The sequence below is a fragment of the Pangasianodon hypophthalmus genome, chromosome 10 (assembly GCF_027358585.1).
Source record: "Pangasianodon hypophthalmus isolate fPanHyp1 chromosome 10, fPanHyp1.pri, whole genome shotgun sequence".
NCBI classification, from domain to species: Eukaryota; Metazoa; Chordata; class Actinopteri; order Siluriformes; family Pangasiidae; genus Pangasianodon; species Pangasianodon hypophthalmus.
In genome coordinates, this window is record NC_069719.1 from 5,944,943 (window position 1) to 5,962,584 (window position 17,642).

A 17,642-nucleotide genomic window follows, 5' to 3' on the forward strand; every position below is an offset into this window, starting at 1 on the left:
AGGATTCCTTAGTGACCAATCATGAAGCAAGAGCAGTTCGAGGTTAGGCCTCACCCACCTGGGGGGCCTAGATTACCTGAGGGGCCTTCCCACTCACAAATGCAGCTTTATTTACGTCATGCTATAGCTTCAGGGAAAAAGGGAAATAAGCACAGCCTATTTTGTATTACTATTTTATTTCTTTTTAGACTTATTTTATTTCTTTTCAGAGGATGGGACAGATTTTCCTGACCATTCTTGGCTTGCTCATTAGGGATACAATCTCTACAAATAAAATGTAATTAAAGTCAATTAATTGAGTCAGTTAAAACAAGGCTTAGTGTGGCCTGACCTTTAGTTTTCACAACTCCTTGTTTGTCAGTTTTGGCATGAAAATTATTTCAGAATATATTCAGATTTCTTCTGGCAGAGATATGATACACTAACTAAACTAACACAGTGAACTCATTTCCTTTAATATTTAAATGAATACACACAGCAGTTAACAACTGCATTGATGGAAACAATACATTTCTACCATTTTGAATTTAAAGTATTTCTCTACAAAGCAATATGAATTTCTATTACATCGTGTTTATTACTGTGATCATTATGCTATGGTATTATTTATATTTTCATCAAATTATAGTACCAGAGGTAAGTCCTTCTTGCCTTTTATATAAATCAATATTGGGGCAGTAAAAATCTTAGTCAAAGTCCTGCCCCAAATCTCTCCCATACAGCCATCTTGCACTTCTTTCTGGTCAGAGGATGGAAAATTAGGTCTGAAATATACTTAATGTGGAAATATGAGTATTTGTGCACGCATGGTTTTCCGAGCAACATAGCTCACATAATCATCTGTATAACTTTTGTACATCTGATCTGCAGGATCCACTAGGAACACTGGGTCATGTCAACCTACAAAATGTTAGCAGACTGTTTGTAATCAGAATTTATACCACAGCGTTGTTAAATTCCTGATTCTGATTGGTCAGAAGGTTTTGAATAATTTTCTATAACAGCAGCTTTTATAGTTGTTCTGGTTGCGAGACAAATTACAGGTTTACATTAAAGAGTTCATTCTTATATATTAACATTTCTATAGTAACGTTTGTTGTTACTTGTATGGCAGACACGCCACTTAAACAGATTAAACCATGTATAATTATTAATACTGTGATGAGATGTTTATTAAGCATGTTTGGAAGCAGTCTCCAGTGTCAGTGCTTTGTAACAGTCAGTGGTAAATCTGTTTCTTGACGTTTTCTGACACGAGTGAGGCTTCAGGACAGAGAACTCTGCAGTTTCTCTGCAACAGACAAGCTGCTTTTTTGTCTTATAGTAGTTATTTCTTTCTCTTGAAGTTTCAAGTTTATTTATATAACTTTTTGTATATTTACAAGTTATACAAATTAAGTTATATTGCTTCCATCCATTTTCTGTACTGCTTATCCTACACAGGGTCACAGGGAGCCTATCCAAGGGGACTAAGAGATACTCGCAGATGGGGTGCCATCGCATCACAAGGCACAATCACACACACACACAACATACAATTTAGAGATGCCAATCAGCCTGTGATGCATGTCTCTGGACTGGGGGAGGAAACCGCAGTACCCGGAGAAAGCCCCAGAAGCACGGGGAGAGCAGGTGGGAATTGGACCAACCTCGGAAGTGCGAGGCAAACAGGCAAATAACAAATGTATATTTGTATAACTTTTATAACTTACATTACTTGAACTTGACATTTCACAAATTTTTCCCCTCAGGAAGCACAGAACGCTCCCCAGTTTGTCGAGCAGTGCGTTTTTGTTTCTTTTATATTGATCATACGCATTTTGTGTTGAATTTGAGTCTTGTCTCCACCCCTCTCCTGTCATTTGTGTGCTTCCTGATTGTGTCCAGGTGTTTTGTGTTTAGTTTTTCTTTATTTATTAGTTCGTCTTTATATAGCATCCTATGTCTATGTCCTATCATTGTAAATGAAATGTGCATTTCTGAGCACGGGTGGTTACCCATGTTTCCCTAGTTCCTTTGTTTGTTGTTATGACTTCCTGGTTGAGACCCTGCATTTATGTTGTTGATTATGGATTATCTGAGATTAATATTGACCCCTGCCTGGAACACACTCTGATTTCTGGATTACCCCTAATAAAAACATACACTGAGTATACTCGCATACGTCCTGCGCCTCACACTAATGCGTGATACCATTAATGATTGTCAAGTTATTGCACTTTGCAATAGTCATCAGTCAGGTGAGTCTTTAAGATAAAAACTAACTGTTGCTGATAATTGCTTATATCAGATCAGCCTTTTTTCTGAGAGTGCATTTAAGCTCTAATCATAACCCAGTGCAGGTTCCTTCATGTGTCATTGATGATTGGAAATCATGAAGCTTTTTCTCTTTGCTGTAACTGCATATGTTCTTCTGTGCCATGTAAATGGTGAGTGACAAAGAAAACTAATGATAGCATATAGATATCTATTATGTGACATCTTCTTGTTGTTTTTTTTAAATGCTCATTTTATTTTATAAATGCTCATTTTTATTTATTTTGCTCATTTTATTTTATAACATTGATTGGTTTCTCTTGGAATTTCCCTGCTTGCATCAGTTGACACAAATGATAGTAGCATGATATTTTGTGTGTGTGTGTGTGTATGTGTGTGCCAGTACAGCTGTATCATACACACTAGTACCGGTGTACCCGTGATCATTTATTGACCACTTTATAAGACACCTACCTTCTTAGTGCACCCTTCACATGTATAGTTAGAAAAAGCTCATCTTTTTTCCATGCATATGTGTGTTAATCATCTGCTATCCTTCATCAGTGTCAGTTTCTGACCACAGCACTGCTGTTAGCCGGGGATTTTTGCGTGGTGGTCTGTTTCTCAGATAAGCAGTGACACTGAGGTGTTTAAAAATGGCAACACTGCTGTACAACATACACAGCTGCTGTAATGGTCGTAATGGTCGATCAGCTAAATAATATCTGGTCAGAAGGGCTGCAGTCGATAACTGTGTACCTGTAACATGTATATCTATAAAATATACGCACTTGATAAAACCAGTGTGTGGCATTTTTATTGCTGTTTTTTTTTTAGTGTACATGCTTTGTATAACATTCTTGTTCATCTAAAAGGAAACTGGTGGGAGGATTATAAAGAGAACATAAAGCATCTCAGTGAGGAGGCACTCTATCAGGTAAGAAATCTTTGTTTACATCCATTACAACAGTTCACTGCATCTTTATTAATATTTGCACCAACTAAAGTAAGGAAATCTGCTTCAATATCTAAAAAAGCATTACACAACTTCTTCAAGTTTGTGGATTTGCTTTGAGCTGCACTCAAAAAAAAAAGATCCTCAGTGGTTCTTTAGATGGATAAGCTTTCTAAGTGGTTCTTCTTAGAAGCTTTTCTGAATGCTTTTCTGTTGTAGGGTTTTATCACAGGACCCCTCTGTGATTTCCAGCCTAACATTCCTCACTCTTTTAACTACATACGGTTACTTTTACCATAGCTACTGAATAAATAATACTAGCCACTGAATAATATGCTTTAAGATAAGTAAACTCTATTTAGTACCTTACAAAAAATATTGTCTCTATATTGAACCCCACACCTAAACATTTCCTTAAAGTAAAACCCTTTTAGGAAGCTAAGGACCCTTATTTATTCTCAGAAAATTTGAAGAGCCTGAAATGACTGAATAATAATTTGAGATGTCATGAGGTTACATGTTTACGTAGAACCACGGGATGCCTGGGACCCTTGAAGAAAATTCAAATTAATTGTTATAGTCATGGAAATGACAATCCACCATTAACAAAGTTATTATAATTATTGAGTTCTTATAGTTATTAGCCTGTTTGAATGAATTGAATGGTCACTTGAATTGAATGAATTTAATTCAAACTCAAATCCAAGTCTGCCTATAAGTAATGCCAATTTGAATCGAATGACTTCAATAAACTTTATTAAAAAATGACTATGAGTACAAAGTTCAGGAAAAAAAGCTCCGTGGCTCAGACACATCACCAGGATATTATTGTACACATTTAAATAACGAGCCTAATATTTGTATCATTGATAATAGATTTTTTTTATAGTTAAATGGATCTATGGCTTAAGAATCACTGAGGAATTATTTGAGACACTATATTGAGTATTTTGAAGCACTTTGCTCTTGCAGGAGTACCCAGATAAAGTTCGGCAGCAGGATTTCCAGCATCCGCCATTCCAGTGTCCAGACATGAGCCCTTCTCCCACTGTACCCACATCAGGTAACACAGAGCTCTATAATAATAGAACATCTATAAGATTTCAGACAAGTTGATTAACACTTCAACTAAGTTGAGAGGTATGGTTTAGGAGCTGCGGCTTTTACTTTATAAATATATCTAGCAATTTAAAAAAATGTATATAAAATGATATATAAAAAACTATAGAATTGCTCTTGCTTGTTAGGAAGCCTAGAATTTACATGAAATAGGATTTGACTCCACCCTGTATCTCTATTATCTTACAGCTCTTTTTAATCTATCAGAGATAGAGCTGATCTCCATATCTGTCTTTCTCACTGAGGCTTATCTGATTATACAAAATGGTCTTACTATTGCAAATTTGTAAGCCTTCACATCATCCCGTTTTTATAATGATTTACAAATAATCCAGGCTAAAGGAACAGTTCAGCCATTTTCTCAAAATGTAGCCAATCAGCCAAGACATGGAGTGACAAAGCTAATGTTTCAGAACATTAATGATATCTTATTTTAGCATTGTGCAAACAGCATATTTACATTTACATTTATGGCATTTAGCAGACGCCCTTGTCCAGAGCATCTTACGTTTATCTCATTTATAAAACTTGAGCAGTTGAGGGTTAAGGGCCTTGCTCAAGGGCCCAGCAGTGGCAGCTTGGCGGTGCTGGGGATTGGTCAGTAGTCCAACGATCAGTAGGCCAACATCTTAACCACTGAGCTACCACTGCCCTTATTTAAATGATATTTAAATGATCACACACTCACCTAAAGGGCATTGTTTGGCTCAGTAACACAATTTAATCTAAACCATGCTCTTCAAATGTAAAACATTTCCACCCAATTTATGAACTCTTTAAGTTTTTGTTTTTTGATTGAAGAGTACAAGTATTAATGTTCAATTATGCATGGTGTATGCCCCTGAAATTGTGTCCCTAAAATGATACTTAGTGATATAGTGATATAGTGACAAAGTAAAATTATTTACATACACTGTATGGCCAAAAGTTTGTGGATGTCTGACCATAACACTCATGTGCTTTTTGAACATCCCATTCACTGTCATATTAACACTTTTCTGGGAAGGCTTTTCCACTAGATTTTGGGGCGTGGCTGTGGGGATTTGTGTTCATTCAGCCACAAAAGCATTAGTGAGATCAGGCACTGATGTTGGTGAGGAGGTCTGGGGTGCAGTCGGTGTTCCAGTTCATCTCAAAGGTGCTCAGTGGGGTTGAGGTCAGGGCTCTGTGCAGGACACTCGAGTTCTTCCACTCCAACCTTAACAAACCATGTCTTCATGGAGCTCGTTTTGTGCACAAGAGCATTGTCATGCTGGAACAGGTTAGGTCTCTTAGTTCCAGTGAAGAGAAACTGTAATGCTAAAGCACACAAGGACATTTAAGACAATTCTGTGCTTCCAACTTTGAGGCAACAGTTTGTAGAAGAACCGCATATGGATGTGATGGTCAGGTGTCCACAAACCTTTGGCCATATAATGTACTTTCCAACAAAGGTGGAAAGTACACTATATAGCCAAAGGTTTGTGGAAATTGTTTTGACTTGTGGTTTGTGAAAATTGTTTTGACTTGTGGTTATGCTCAGTCATTACAATTCTTACTGATTTTGCGTGAGAAGAGACTGGACACAGTCCCACACACTTATCTGCTTTCTTAGATAAGGCTGATCTCCGTACCCACCTCAGGTAGCACACAGCGCTTACAGATTGAGACTGACCTGACTGAGATATCTTAACACACTTATAACCCAATACTGGTATCATTACCAGTGAGATATCATAACACACTTATAACCCAATACTGGTATCATTACCAATGAGATATCATAATATACTTATAACCCAATAATGGTGTCATTACCAATGAGATATCATAACACACTTATAACCCAATACTGGTGTCATTACCAATGAGATATCATAACACACTTATAACCCAATACTGGTGTCATTACCAATGAGATATCATAACACACTTATAACCCAATACTGGTATCATTACCAATGAGATATCATAATACACTTATAACCCAATAATGGTGTAATTACCAATGAGATATCATAACACACTTATAACCCAATACTGGTGTCATTACCAATGAGATATCATGACACACTTATAACCCAATACTGGTGTCATTACCAATGAGATATCATAACACACTTATAACCCAATACTGGTGTCATTACCAATGAGATATCATAACACACTTATAACCCAATACTGGTGTCATTACCAATGTCATACAATTCTGATCTCTATGCCACCAATATAGCACTCATATAGCTCTCTACTGAGGGCTTCCTGTGCCATAAGTAAAAAAAATGTTTACTGTTAGATGTAAATCATGTGAATTATTGTCATATACAGTAAGTTCCTGTGTATTATCTGTTATTATATGAAATGAAGTGAAATACTATAGAATGAGCACATTATTATAAACCTGTGATTTGTCTTGCAGCCGGAACTGCTGACAGAGCCGCTGTTATAGAAAATTAATCAACACCTTCTGATCAATCAAATTTGAGAATTCAACAGCACTGTGGTGTACCATAATTTAAATAACACCTGAGTCTCACTAACCTATCCTGACCAACATTAATCTTTTCCATTTAATCTTTTTAATCTATATTTTTAAACTCTGAGCTGTCCTGTAGTTGTCATTTTTTAAATATGTAATAGGTTACAGCTCAAATATAAGGACATAGTCTTTCAATTAATCTCACTGTTCTTACTTTGTTTGACCAAAAATCTTGTGCTAATGGCCTTTTTCCAAACCAATCATATTAATCATTGTTTCGTGAAGCTAACCTGTGTGTTTGTGTTGCAGTGGAAAAGGTGAAAGCAGCTGACATTAAAGTTATCGCAGCATTGGGTGACTCTCTGACTGTAAGTAGCAGCTTGGAAAGATTATGGCTCGGTGGCTATTCCCTCAAAGTACACTACATAGGGCATTAGAGATTGCTTTTACGTCTCATGGATTGCCCTAGCTATTAAATATGGTGTATTTTTTGGGAAATGCTGCTGGAATAACTCTTCTAACAATAAGTCAAGCCTATTACTTTGGAAAAAATATTTACTTTATTTAAATGTATTTAATTTAATTTGTGTGTTGGTCTGGGGAAAACCCACCGGATGTTGTTTTGGCTGGAAAACAGCCAAAAATGATGAAAATTCCACACCAAAATAATGTAGAAATATTAATATTTCTATGTATAATATTAATATGTATTAATATTTAGGCTACTTATTAACCTTTTCTTGGTGCCTGAAAAATATCCTTGTCTAAAGAGCCTGTTGAGCAAACACAGAGCTTAATGCAGACACACTGCCTAAAGATGTCTAAAACCGAGGTTTTCTCATACAATCAATCAATGTCAGGCTTTGATAAAGTTCTTTTGGATAGCTATGTGCCATAGAGAAATGAAACTAATCAATTTAATTTGTAATAAGTTATCAAATTGTCTGTGATGCTCCTGCAATAATACCATCAGAACAGAGAAGAACATTTACACATTCTGTGCAGATGACAGCAAAGTGGTAAAATAAAAGACTCATTTTCCACTGTAACCACACTGGTATTTAAAATGTGGATGTATTGTTTATCTATAAGTAGATTCGGTTACAAACATAGGGCTTTTCAATTTTGGTGGCAAACAGTTGCTAAAGTGCTAGAACATTACATATTTCAGTTCAGGAAAGCCTGTAGTTTTCACAACTATAGTAGAAAATGTCAAAATTTGACTGTTTTTCCAGGCCACCAAACATATTATTTACAGCAGATTGGCTTTGAGTGCCATAACATTCATAGCAGATTAGCTTTGGGTATCATTATTCACCTGTCAGTGGATTTTAATCTCTTTTTCTGTTTACTCTCTCTGTAAAATGCATATCAGGCTGTTTTTATCAGTGAGATGGTGCCCTCAAAGATCTATGTATTTTGCTCTTTAGTCAGAGGATGTAAAAGAGTTTTAATGTATTTTTAATATAATTTAATGTACATAATTTGACCTTAAACACAACTGTTGTACCGTGGAAGGTACATTCACTTTGTTTGTACCCAGAGGAAGGAAAAATCTACAAACATATGTATTGTAGACTTCAGTTGAATGCTAATAAACTTTTGAAACTGAAAAGATTAACTCATCTCCCACTCTTGTGGTTCACTACTGGTACTTACTTGACCTTAAAAAATGTCCTGCCTTTTTAACAGACAGCCATTGGTGCAAACGCGTCTACAATCCTGGGAGTGCCAGTCGAGTATCGTCAGCTGTCATGGAGGTACTGAATATTCTGAGCATGGCTGTTCAGTTTTACCATACATCAGCTTCACTTCTTTATCATGATTTTGGTGCCAGTAGGACTGGATTGTGTATTTGCATTCTTGTATTTGTATTTTGCTATATTTGTATGCTTCATTTTGAAATTGTACATCAGGCATTGTAGCATTTCATATTTGTATTTCATAATTTAAATTTCTAAGTAAGACAGAACTCTGCTTGAAAGTAAATTCTAAAATAATCAAATGTACAAAAATTACATTTTGGTAGTTTAATCAGCTTTTTAAATTCAGCTATTATACAGTGCTATGTCAGAGCGTTTTAGAAAAAACAAACAGATAGATTCTGTCATTGCCATTTCAGCCAATCAGCAGTCAAGAAATGATTGAGTGTCCTCCTCTCTCTACATCTGATTATTTTAAAATTGAATTTGAATAAATTGCCTGAATTCAAGCTAATACTTGATATACAATTTCAAAATAAAGTATAACTTTTTTGATGTACAGCATTCATATCCAAATCCTAGTGGCCTAAATATTATTCCATACATTCTGACTTATACAGAGTGAATTTTACAAAAAATTTTTTTGTTTAGTGTAATGTTATGGCTTTAACAATTGCAAAGAAACATGCAATACAATTTCACCTGGGGAAGTTAGCTGTCTGTCTTTACCTCCCTCTCTCTCTCTCTCTCTCTCTCTCTCTCCCTCCCTCTCTCTCTCTCTCTCTCTAATGCACTTTCACCTTCTAAATGCATGCCATTAATAGATCCTGTAGCCAACCAACTAGATTAACAGGGTGTAGTTTGACTGAATAACCCAATAATCGTACTAATAAAATGAGAAGTAACTGTTTAAATGCTTGTGTTTCTGATGTAATCAAATGTTATCAAATTCATTCAGTGAGCTTTATTGATGGCAGAACTTTATCTTGTTGTTTGCAGTATTGGGGGCCATGGAGCATACCGTGATGTTATTACTCTCGCAAGTAAGATAAGTTATCTCAGGTTCAGAGCATATTTATCTCTTGCTCTCTTTCTCTCACTCTTTCTCACTTGCGATCTGGATTCCTCTCTCTCCTCTTCTTTCTATCAGACATTGTGAAACTTTTTAACCCGGATGTGATTTTTCCGGCACCTATGATGACGTTGAACAATCGTCCATCAAGTCTTAATGAGACCGGCTTTAATTTAGCCGTCACTGGTCACAACACAGTGTAAGTACAATGTTCAACACTCCAATAATAAATAATTATATTTAAATAATAGTGTGCTCATGTGAGTGAATCATTGTTGGTGTGAGAACATCATACTATTCATGTCAAGTTTTTGTACTACTTGAAGACGAAGAAAATTTGCACACATTGTAAGTCATGCAATGTAACAGGATAATTTATCCACATAGCTAGATTAGATCTATTAATGTCAATAATAGATATATCTCCTAATATGAAACAGTGAACTTTTCAATAATAAACGCTTATCCTGTCTCTAATTGAGTGATCTGGTTAACCAGCTTATACTGCATATAAATAAATGAATTAATACATTTTTAAACAGCGATAACAATAAAAAAAAAATAAATAAAAAAAAATCCACACTGTGATGTAATTAAAATTATGTTAATTTCAGCCTATTTTGCTGAAATACTATGTGGACATAAAAATAAAACTACATGGACCCTCTCAAAGCATTAAAACTTCATCAAAGCCCCATCCCATAATAATCAGGAAAAAAAGCAAAAGTATTTCTGTGGCTTTCTCCCACCTTCCAAAAACATGTCAGTAGGTGAATTGGTGACTCTAACTAGCCCCTAGGAGTGAACGTGTGTGTGTGTGTGTGTGTATTTACTGCCCTGAGATGGACAGGTAACCCATCTAGGATGTATTCCAACCTTGCATCCAGTGTTCCTGGGATAGGCACCAAATCTGGACCAGGATAAAGTGCTTATTGAAAATTAATTAATGAATGAGTGAGTGAAATAACTCCGGTGTTCCTGAACTCTGTGCATAAATGTGATAAACATAAATAATGTGATAAGCAAAACTATGTGATGAGTATAATTAATGTGACCTTGGGAAAAATATACGCACAGAAAAACCCACACGCGCATAAGCACCTACAAGATGTTTAAGATGTTCAATTTATCTAATCAATATAACCTATTGAAAGTCATACTTTGTCATGTACATGCAAATATATACATGAATATTTATTCAGTTGCTTATGTTTTACAGGAATTTCTCTGAACAGGCCAGGAACATGATTGACACCTTCAAAACCTATCCAGTAAGATTTCAGTCTGCCATTTTGACCCTCATACAGAATATAAATGCATTGAAGTCTATAGTATTAAAATTGCTGCAGTCTGCTTTCATAGAGTTTTTAATCTTAATGTATTTCATTATTTTTATTCAGGGGTTAAACTTTAGAGAGGACTGGAAGCTGGTGACTATTTTAATTGGGATGAATGACATCTGTGATTATTGCAAGGACAAAGTGAGTCAGCAATATCTTATGTGATCTTATTAATATGCATCAAGAATATACAAATGATCACTGACCCTAGAGATGAGATAATACACCATTTTGATGGTATTTAGTGATTTAGTGATATAACATATCACATAAATGTCCCTTCAGATATGCTACATGTTTTAAAGAGAATCTTTAAATGACTAATTAACAAATATGATTGGCAAGTTCAAGGTCATATTCATTTTTAATAAACATTATAGCAATTTTATTAACAAAATTATTATTTCCTGAACATTTTCACTGTCTTTGTGGTGTTTTTATTGTCTTACATTTTTAAAGTGTGGATCAGATCATGTATACACCCAAAGTCACGATATTAATTCGTTTTTGGCTTTTGTTTTGTGGAAAAGTATTCCCCTGATTTATTTAAGTTACCAGAAATTAATTTATTTGTTCTATATTTATTAGAACAAAGTGTAGGGGAGCTCAAATGCAAGCCAAATTAGGTTAAATGACTCAATCTGATAAGTCGATAAATACTTATATGTGGGTAATACACAAATCATTTAAACAAGTCACTTTAAATAAACCATGGGAAAGAATTGAACTAATTAAAAAGCAAAAATCCCAGAATATTGCAGTTTGAGATGTGCTTTTTTCACTGCAGAAATTGTTTTCACCTGACAACTTCATCAAGTACCTCACAGCCTCCCTAGATATGATGATGAATGAGGTAATTCTTTATGTATTTACTTCTATTTTTTTATTTTTTTTTCATATGAAAAGACATCCATTTACATGCTGCTGTATTTTTGTGAATTGTGAATACTTCCTGGTCCTGAGCTTCACCAAGCATCATTCAAGTTACATTTAAAATATTGTGTTGTGTTCAAATGAGACCAAAATCAAGCTTTTTGCCCATCAAGCTTTTTGCCCATTTGCATGTTTAGTGAAAAAGGTAGACTGGAAAAGCACCTGAGAGCCCACTGTAAAACATTGCGATAGATCATTTTTACAACCCTTTAGGGCTGTTTTGTGGTTCAGGGGCTCTTTCATGAAATCTACTGAATAACAGGATGTTTTAGACCAAAACTTGGTTGCCTCTGTCAGGAGGTTACAACTCAGCCATGGGCGACTCTTTTAACAAGATAATGACTTCAAACTTACATCCAAATCAACGGATATGATTGCGCAACCACCATCTCAGTCTCCAAATTTTTGAAGTCTTATGCTCTGAATTGAAGAAGGTAACTGAATAATATGACCTATCTTGAAATGTTTTGCATGAAGGAGGGTCTAAGTTGCTTTAAGTGTCTCTAATTCTATTATACAGGAAGAGACTCAGGGCTCTTCTTCTCACTTCACCAATTATTACTTATTGGGAATCGTTCTCGTAATTGTGGGGGTGCCAATATTTTCGAAACAGTGTTTTACAGAAGAATGCACTATTTTAAAATTGAATTATTCAGTCTTTTAAAATGTTTAAACTCAAAATATCACTTATTACATGTTTATTATTTTAAATATTCATTGTTGTTTATTTTCCTGTAATGCTGAAGTTATCATTCAGTAAACCCAATTGTTTTATTAAAACATTTATAAATATATTTTTATTATATTTTTGTTTGCCAGGTTCCTCGACTGATCGTGAACGTAGTGCAGATTTTTACTATGAAGCCTCTGAGGGAGGTTCAGAAGAACTCTCTTGCCTGCCAGCTCCAAAAGTATTTCTTTCTCTCTCTCTCTCACACACACACACACACACACATACACACTCACACTCACACACACATACACACACACACGTTCAAACTTTCACTTCTCCATCTTTCCTCTCCTCTCATTTTTCATCTGACTCTCTTTAAACCTCCTTTTGTCTCTCTATATATAACTGTTTCTCTTTCTGTCTGTCTGTCTTTCTCTCTCTCTCTCTCTCTCTCTCTCTCTCTGTCCTGCTATCTCCCCTATTCTCTCTTTTTCTTCTGTGTTTTCTTTCGCTAACTCTTCTTTTTTCTCACATTTCCCCTATTCTTGCTTGAATCTGTCTATCTATCTATCTATCTATCTATCTCTTGCTCTGTCCTTCTCACTTTATAGGAGTTTCTGTTCATGTTTGGTCTTGCCTGAAGAGAACTCCACTGAACTGGCAGAGCTGACTGAAGTAAATCTGGAATTCCAGGTATGGATTAGTTGTCACAAGCCTGTTCAAGTCTGAGTTAATATAATATATTGTAATAATTATATCACAATTAACATGATTAAACAATTTGTTGACAGCAAAAGCATTACAAATGGACAAAGTGACAAAATCACTATTTTCTTAGAGGATATTATACATTTGTTGCCATAAAGTGTAATTGTCCCTGAAATTAGATGTACTTGTAAATCTACAGATTGTGTATTGTGTAACCCTTTTTGTGTATATAATAAAATGGTTGTCAATTCGGTGCATACGACTACTATTTTTTTCCACCAAATAACTATTATTTCTTATACTTTTTTGTTAACAGAATTGAAAGGTTTTTATTTTTGTCAGTGGACAAAATGTAGCAAATTGTTTTTTGGTTTTGTCTGAGAATTGATGCATTTTGAGGCACAGAATTATTTAACACAGTGCCCTATAACACAAACAGCACAAAGAACAGTGCAGAAAATGATAGCAAGTGGAAGAAATCTTGAATAAAGAGAACGTTATCAGATATTTCTCCTTATGAAATTATAATATAACAAATAGAAGACCATTAATCCTATTTATAGACATATTTACTAATGTCTTATTCTATAGGCAGAAGGCAGAACATTTTGCTTCTTTCTAGAAATAAACACTTGAAATAAGCAAAATGACCTGCCAGAAGCAAAAATAGATTTGCAGGCAATTTCAAGCTTGCAAATAGGCTTAATAATCTTTTTAAAAAATGTAATACAGTGCAATATTAATTGAATTCGCATAGATTCATGATATTTTTACTTGCTAAGAAATCTTTTTTTGCAGTGAAAGCATGCCCGTGTTTTCTTAGTCTTATCTATAAAAACAGGACATTATGGCATCCATGCTCTGGTGGAAAATCAACGCAAAAGTCACACTTTAGTGTTTTTCAGCTCAAGACATTAGGTTTTTATTACAAAGGCAAACCAAGACTCTGAAATGAGACATCATGAGAATGCCATTGGGACAGTGTGTTTTTAAAATAGCAGTAAGTGCACTTTAATGGGACACTGAAAGCCTCTGGTTCGAGTGAGGAGCAATTTGGGCAACACACAGTTCAGTTAACAGCTGGTTTGTGTGTGTTGCGGTTTGGTAGAGGAGACTGGAGGAGCTGCTGAACAGCGATCGCTTCTTTAAAGAGGATTTTGCTGTCGTTCTGCAGCCATATGCAGCTCATGCCCAGCTACCCAGACTAGCTGTGAGTAAATCTTTAAAAATAATAACTAAGCCTGAATATAAAAATCTGTACTCAGAAACTGATGGAACAAATCAATTAAAGCATGTCATCATAATTTAATGGTGTAACAGCTGTTAGTCCTGTTTCCAAATTTGCACATTAGTCCTCTGATGTATGTGTTTCTCTGTGGTTTCTTTCAGGACGGCAAAATCGATTTTAGTTACTTCGCTCCAGACTGTTTCCATTTCGCCATAAAGGGTCATGAGGAGCTGGCCAAGGGCCTCTGGAACAACATGGTAAATTTCATCTGTCCTACATTACCTACTTTTATACCACAGCATGAAATTGGTCAGAAGGTGTTGAGTAATGTATAACAGCAGCTCTGACAGTATGTTTGGCTATAATTCAAATCACAAGTTTATATTAATGCACTTGATATAGTGATGTTTTCTGTTAGGAAATGTTTATTTAACATTTGTGGAAGGAGTCTCCAGTTTCAGCATTTCGGTAACAGTCAGTAAACCTTAGAGGATTTTTCCGTTGCTCTGTGGCTTTTGTCTTATTAACATTGAGTGAGAGAAATGAAAGGCCGGTGAAGGAATGACTGTTTATAGCTACTATAATGTAACTGATAACAGGAACTAACTTGTTTCACAGATGTTCCCCATTATTAAATGTAGCTATAAACTAATAAATAGTACAACGTGGCATACTTTAATTAATATGAAAATTGGAGTCGATGGCAAATTGCTGTGGTATAAGAGGAATACAGCACTTCGTGATGTGCTGTTGTATGAAAATAATCCAGTGGTGGTAACAGTAAAACTGTGTATTTTCCAAAAACAGTGCGCCCCCCCCATTACAGTGTGGCCCCATGTGGTTTATTTCTTACATAATATAGCCTGGCCAAAATTGACTTTCAATCTTTATCTCTCACAGTTTCAACCTCCCGATAAGAAAGTTTTCATCGAGACCTTTTCAGAGCCAGTAGAACTCATCTGTCCGTCAGAGGTAGGGTAACAGTAACAGTGCTTTTGGATCTTCACCACAAAACCTCCACCTGCAGTATGTTCATGGTTTTCTGCATTTCCTTCATAGGAGCATCCTTACATATACACCAGACCCAAAGTTCTGTCCTCTGCAAACCATCTGCAAGTCATCTGGACTCTTTTAACCCTTACAGGCCTCATTACCTTCTACAACAACATACATTAAGTGTATTCCTCAGGCTTCACTCCTGTTTTTACCACACCCTTGTCAACTATTCATGAGTTTGTATCACCCATAGATTGTATATGGTATGGTATGTAATATGGTATAAAAACCTGTGGTATATCTTACATTACACAAGTGGCCACTTGAGGCATGACGGGAGGAATTTAGCATTTTGCCTCGCTCAGATGAGCTAAGAATCAAAGCCTTTATGATCTTGTGTTAAAAAGGAATCTCCATGACTGGAGCAGACTTTTCAGTAGGAATACACTATACTAAGTAAATTTACTAAGAATTATTTTCTAAGAGTTATTTTCCTAATTCAACTAATTTGTTGAATAGAGTAACAAAGTTACTTCAGCTGTCATGCAGAGATGGAGTAATTGACTATGTAAAAACCAGCGTCTACTAAAATATCCACCAATATTAAAATCCAAACTGTCCAGTTCCTAATTTGTGTCTGTGTTTTAGAGGATATTTAATAAAATTAAACCCTGGATTTTCTAATGTGTCTGCAAATCTGGTAGAGTTTGCCCATGTGATCACACTACTCACCCGCATAAATGCATACAAGGTATGCCATTTGAAGCACAGTTTGCCTTTCGTAAAAGGAAATTACATCAGATGGCAATGCCTATTGGTTAAGTCTTGCTTATGAAGTCTAAAACCAGGTTGACTGAAACCCTCTTGCTTCTGAGGGTCATGTAAATCTACAAATCTTATTAAATAATGGATGCAATGTAAAACATTTAAATAGCAAATAAATAACATAACAAATTAAGAAATGGAAATGGGGATTCCTTCAAGACAGAACGTTGCATTGACAAGGTGAGATAAACAATAATGCTGGGCCACACCCTGTATTTGTCGTATTCCTGTACTTTGGTTTGTGGGAGCTTATCATACTCAGGGCTTATCATTGACTTGAACTGCATTTCAAAAGATAATACTCATTCATTTTTCATTATCAGTGCTAGGTTTTTTAAATTGTTCTTTTTAATATTTACAATCTCTGAGTGACAAATTAGTCTGTAAATTAATCATTGACTGATCAGACAAATAAACAGACATCCATAATTGTATGTACATGTTCAATAAAAATACATCAGCAATGGCATGTATATATTATGTGTGTGTATCATTTTGAACTTGTAATGTCATTATTTTAATAAATGAATGCACACTGATTTTTAAATGCACTTTTCAAAAGTTACTATGCTATAAAAATCCAGTTACCCAAGTACAGTGCATAGTCTATGAATATAGGGCTGCAGAGTTAGCAGCTTAAGTCGGTGACTTGAGTCCAAAATTTATGTCAATTTTAACATTGAGTAAGTTACTGGTATTGGGGGGCGCTGTTGCCTCATGCCTCTGGGGTTGGGGGTTCGAATCCTGCCTCTGCCCTGTGTGTGTGGAGTTTGCATGCTCTCCCCTGGCTTTGGAGGTTTCCTCTGGGTACTCTGGTTTCCTCCCCTGTCCAAAGACATGCATTGTAGGCTGATTGGCATTTCCAGATTGTCCATAGTGTGTGAATGAGTATGTGTGTGATTGTGCCCTGTCATGGGTTGGCATCCCCCATCTTGTGCCCCAAGTCCCCTGGGATAGGCTCCAGGCTACTCCATGACCCTGTGTAGGATAAGCAGTATGGAAAATGGACGGATGAATGGAAGTTACCGGTATTCAGATATTTCAATAACGTCTAGATCACAAGCAGTAAGGGATAGAAAATGATGACTGAATGAAGGAAATAGTGTTTTTTCATTGATGTCAAATGTATCGTTTTCTGTAGGGTTCTCTAGTTTCCTCCCACTGTCTGAAAACACGCAGGTAGGTGGATTGCCTATGTGTGTGTACATGTGTACATTATGTTGCTTAACTTGTAATTATAAAGTTTACCATGAGAGGACAGTGTTGTATATGAATTCGTCCAAGGCAAACTGCACTGTTAGACCTGCAATTACACTCATAAAAATAGAATGAGTTATATAATTACCAAGGTGTAATTGCTATACAGGTACTAAATA

General features: G+C 35.6%; 1 protein-coding gene across 1 annotated transcript; it reads left to right on the forward strand.

Moving 5' to 3' along the window:
• Positions 1-2,273: 2,273 nt before the first annotated feature.
• Positions 2,274-16,823, forward strand: LOC113545116 (phospholipase B1, membrane-associated). Its single transcript, XM_053237322.1, has 16 exons — positions 2,274-2,429; positions 3,132-3,193; positions 4,184-4,274; positions 7,098-7,156; positions 8,481-8,548; positions 9,491-9,534; positions 9,642-9,762; positions 10,783-10,834; positions 10,964-11,044; positions 11,691-11,756; positions 12,656-12,747; positions 13,121-13,202; positions 14,326-14,427; positions 14,607-14,702; positions 15,346-15,417; positions 15,505-16,823. Exons 1-16 carry the CDS (start codon positions 2,375-2,377, stop codon positions 15,619-15,621), a joined length of 1,260 nt encoding a protein of 419 aa, XP_053093297.1. The 5' UTR covers positions 2,274-2,374; the 3' UTR covers positions 15,622-16,823.
• Positions 16,824-17,642: the final 819 nt, after the last annotated feature.

What these genes read in the sequence shown, in the direction of transcription:
- LOC113545116 (XM_053237322.1), top strand. Translation starts at nt 2,375, where the DNA reads ATGAAGCTTTTTCTCTTTGCTGTAACTGCATATGTTCTTCTGTGCCAT. An exon ending in CATTGGGTGACTCTCTGACT is followed by an intron (nt 7,157 to 8,480) that starts GTAAGTAGCAGC and finishes CCTTTTTAACAG; the next exon opens with ACAGCCATTGGTGCAAACGC. An exon ending in TAGATATGATGATGAATGAG is followed by an intron (nt 11,757 to 12,655) that starts GTAATTCTTTAT and finishes TTTGTTTGCCAG; the next exon opens with GTTCCTCGACTGATCGTGAA.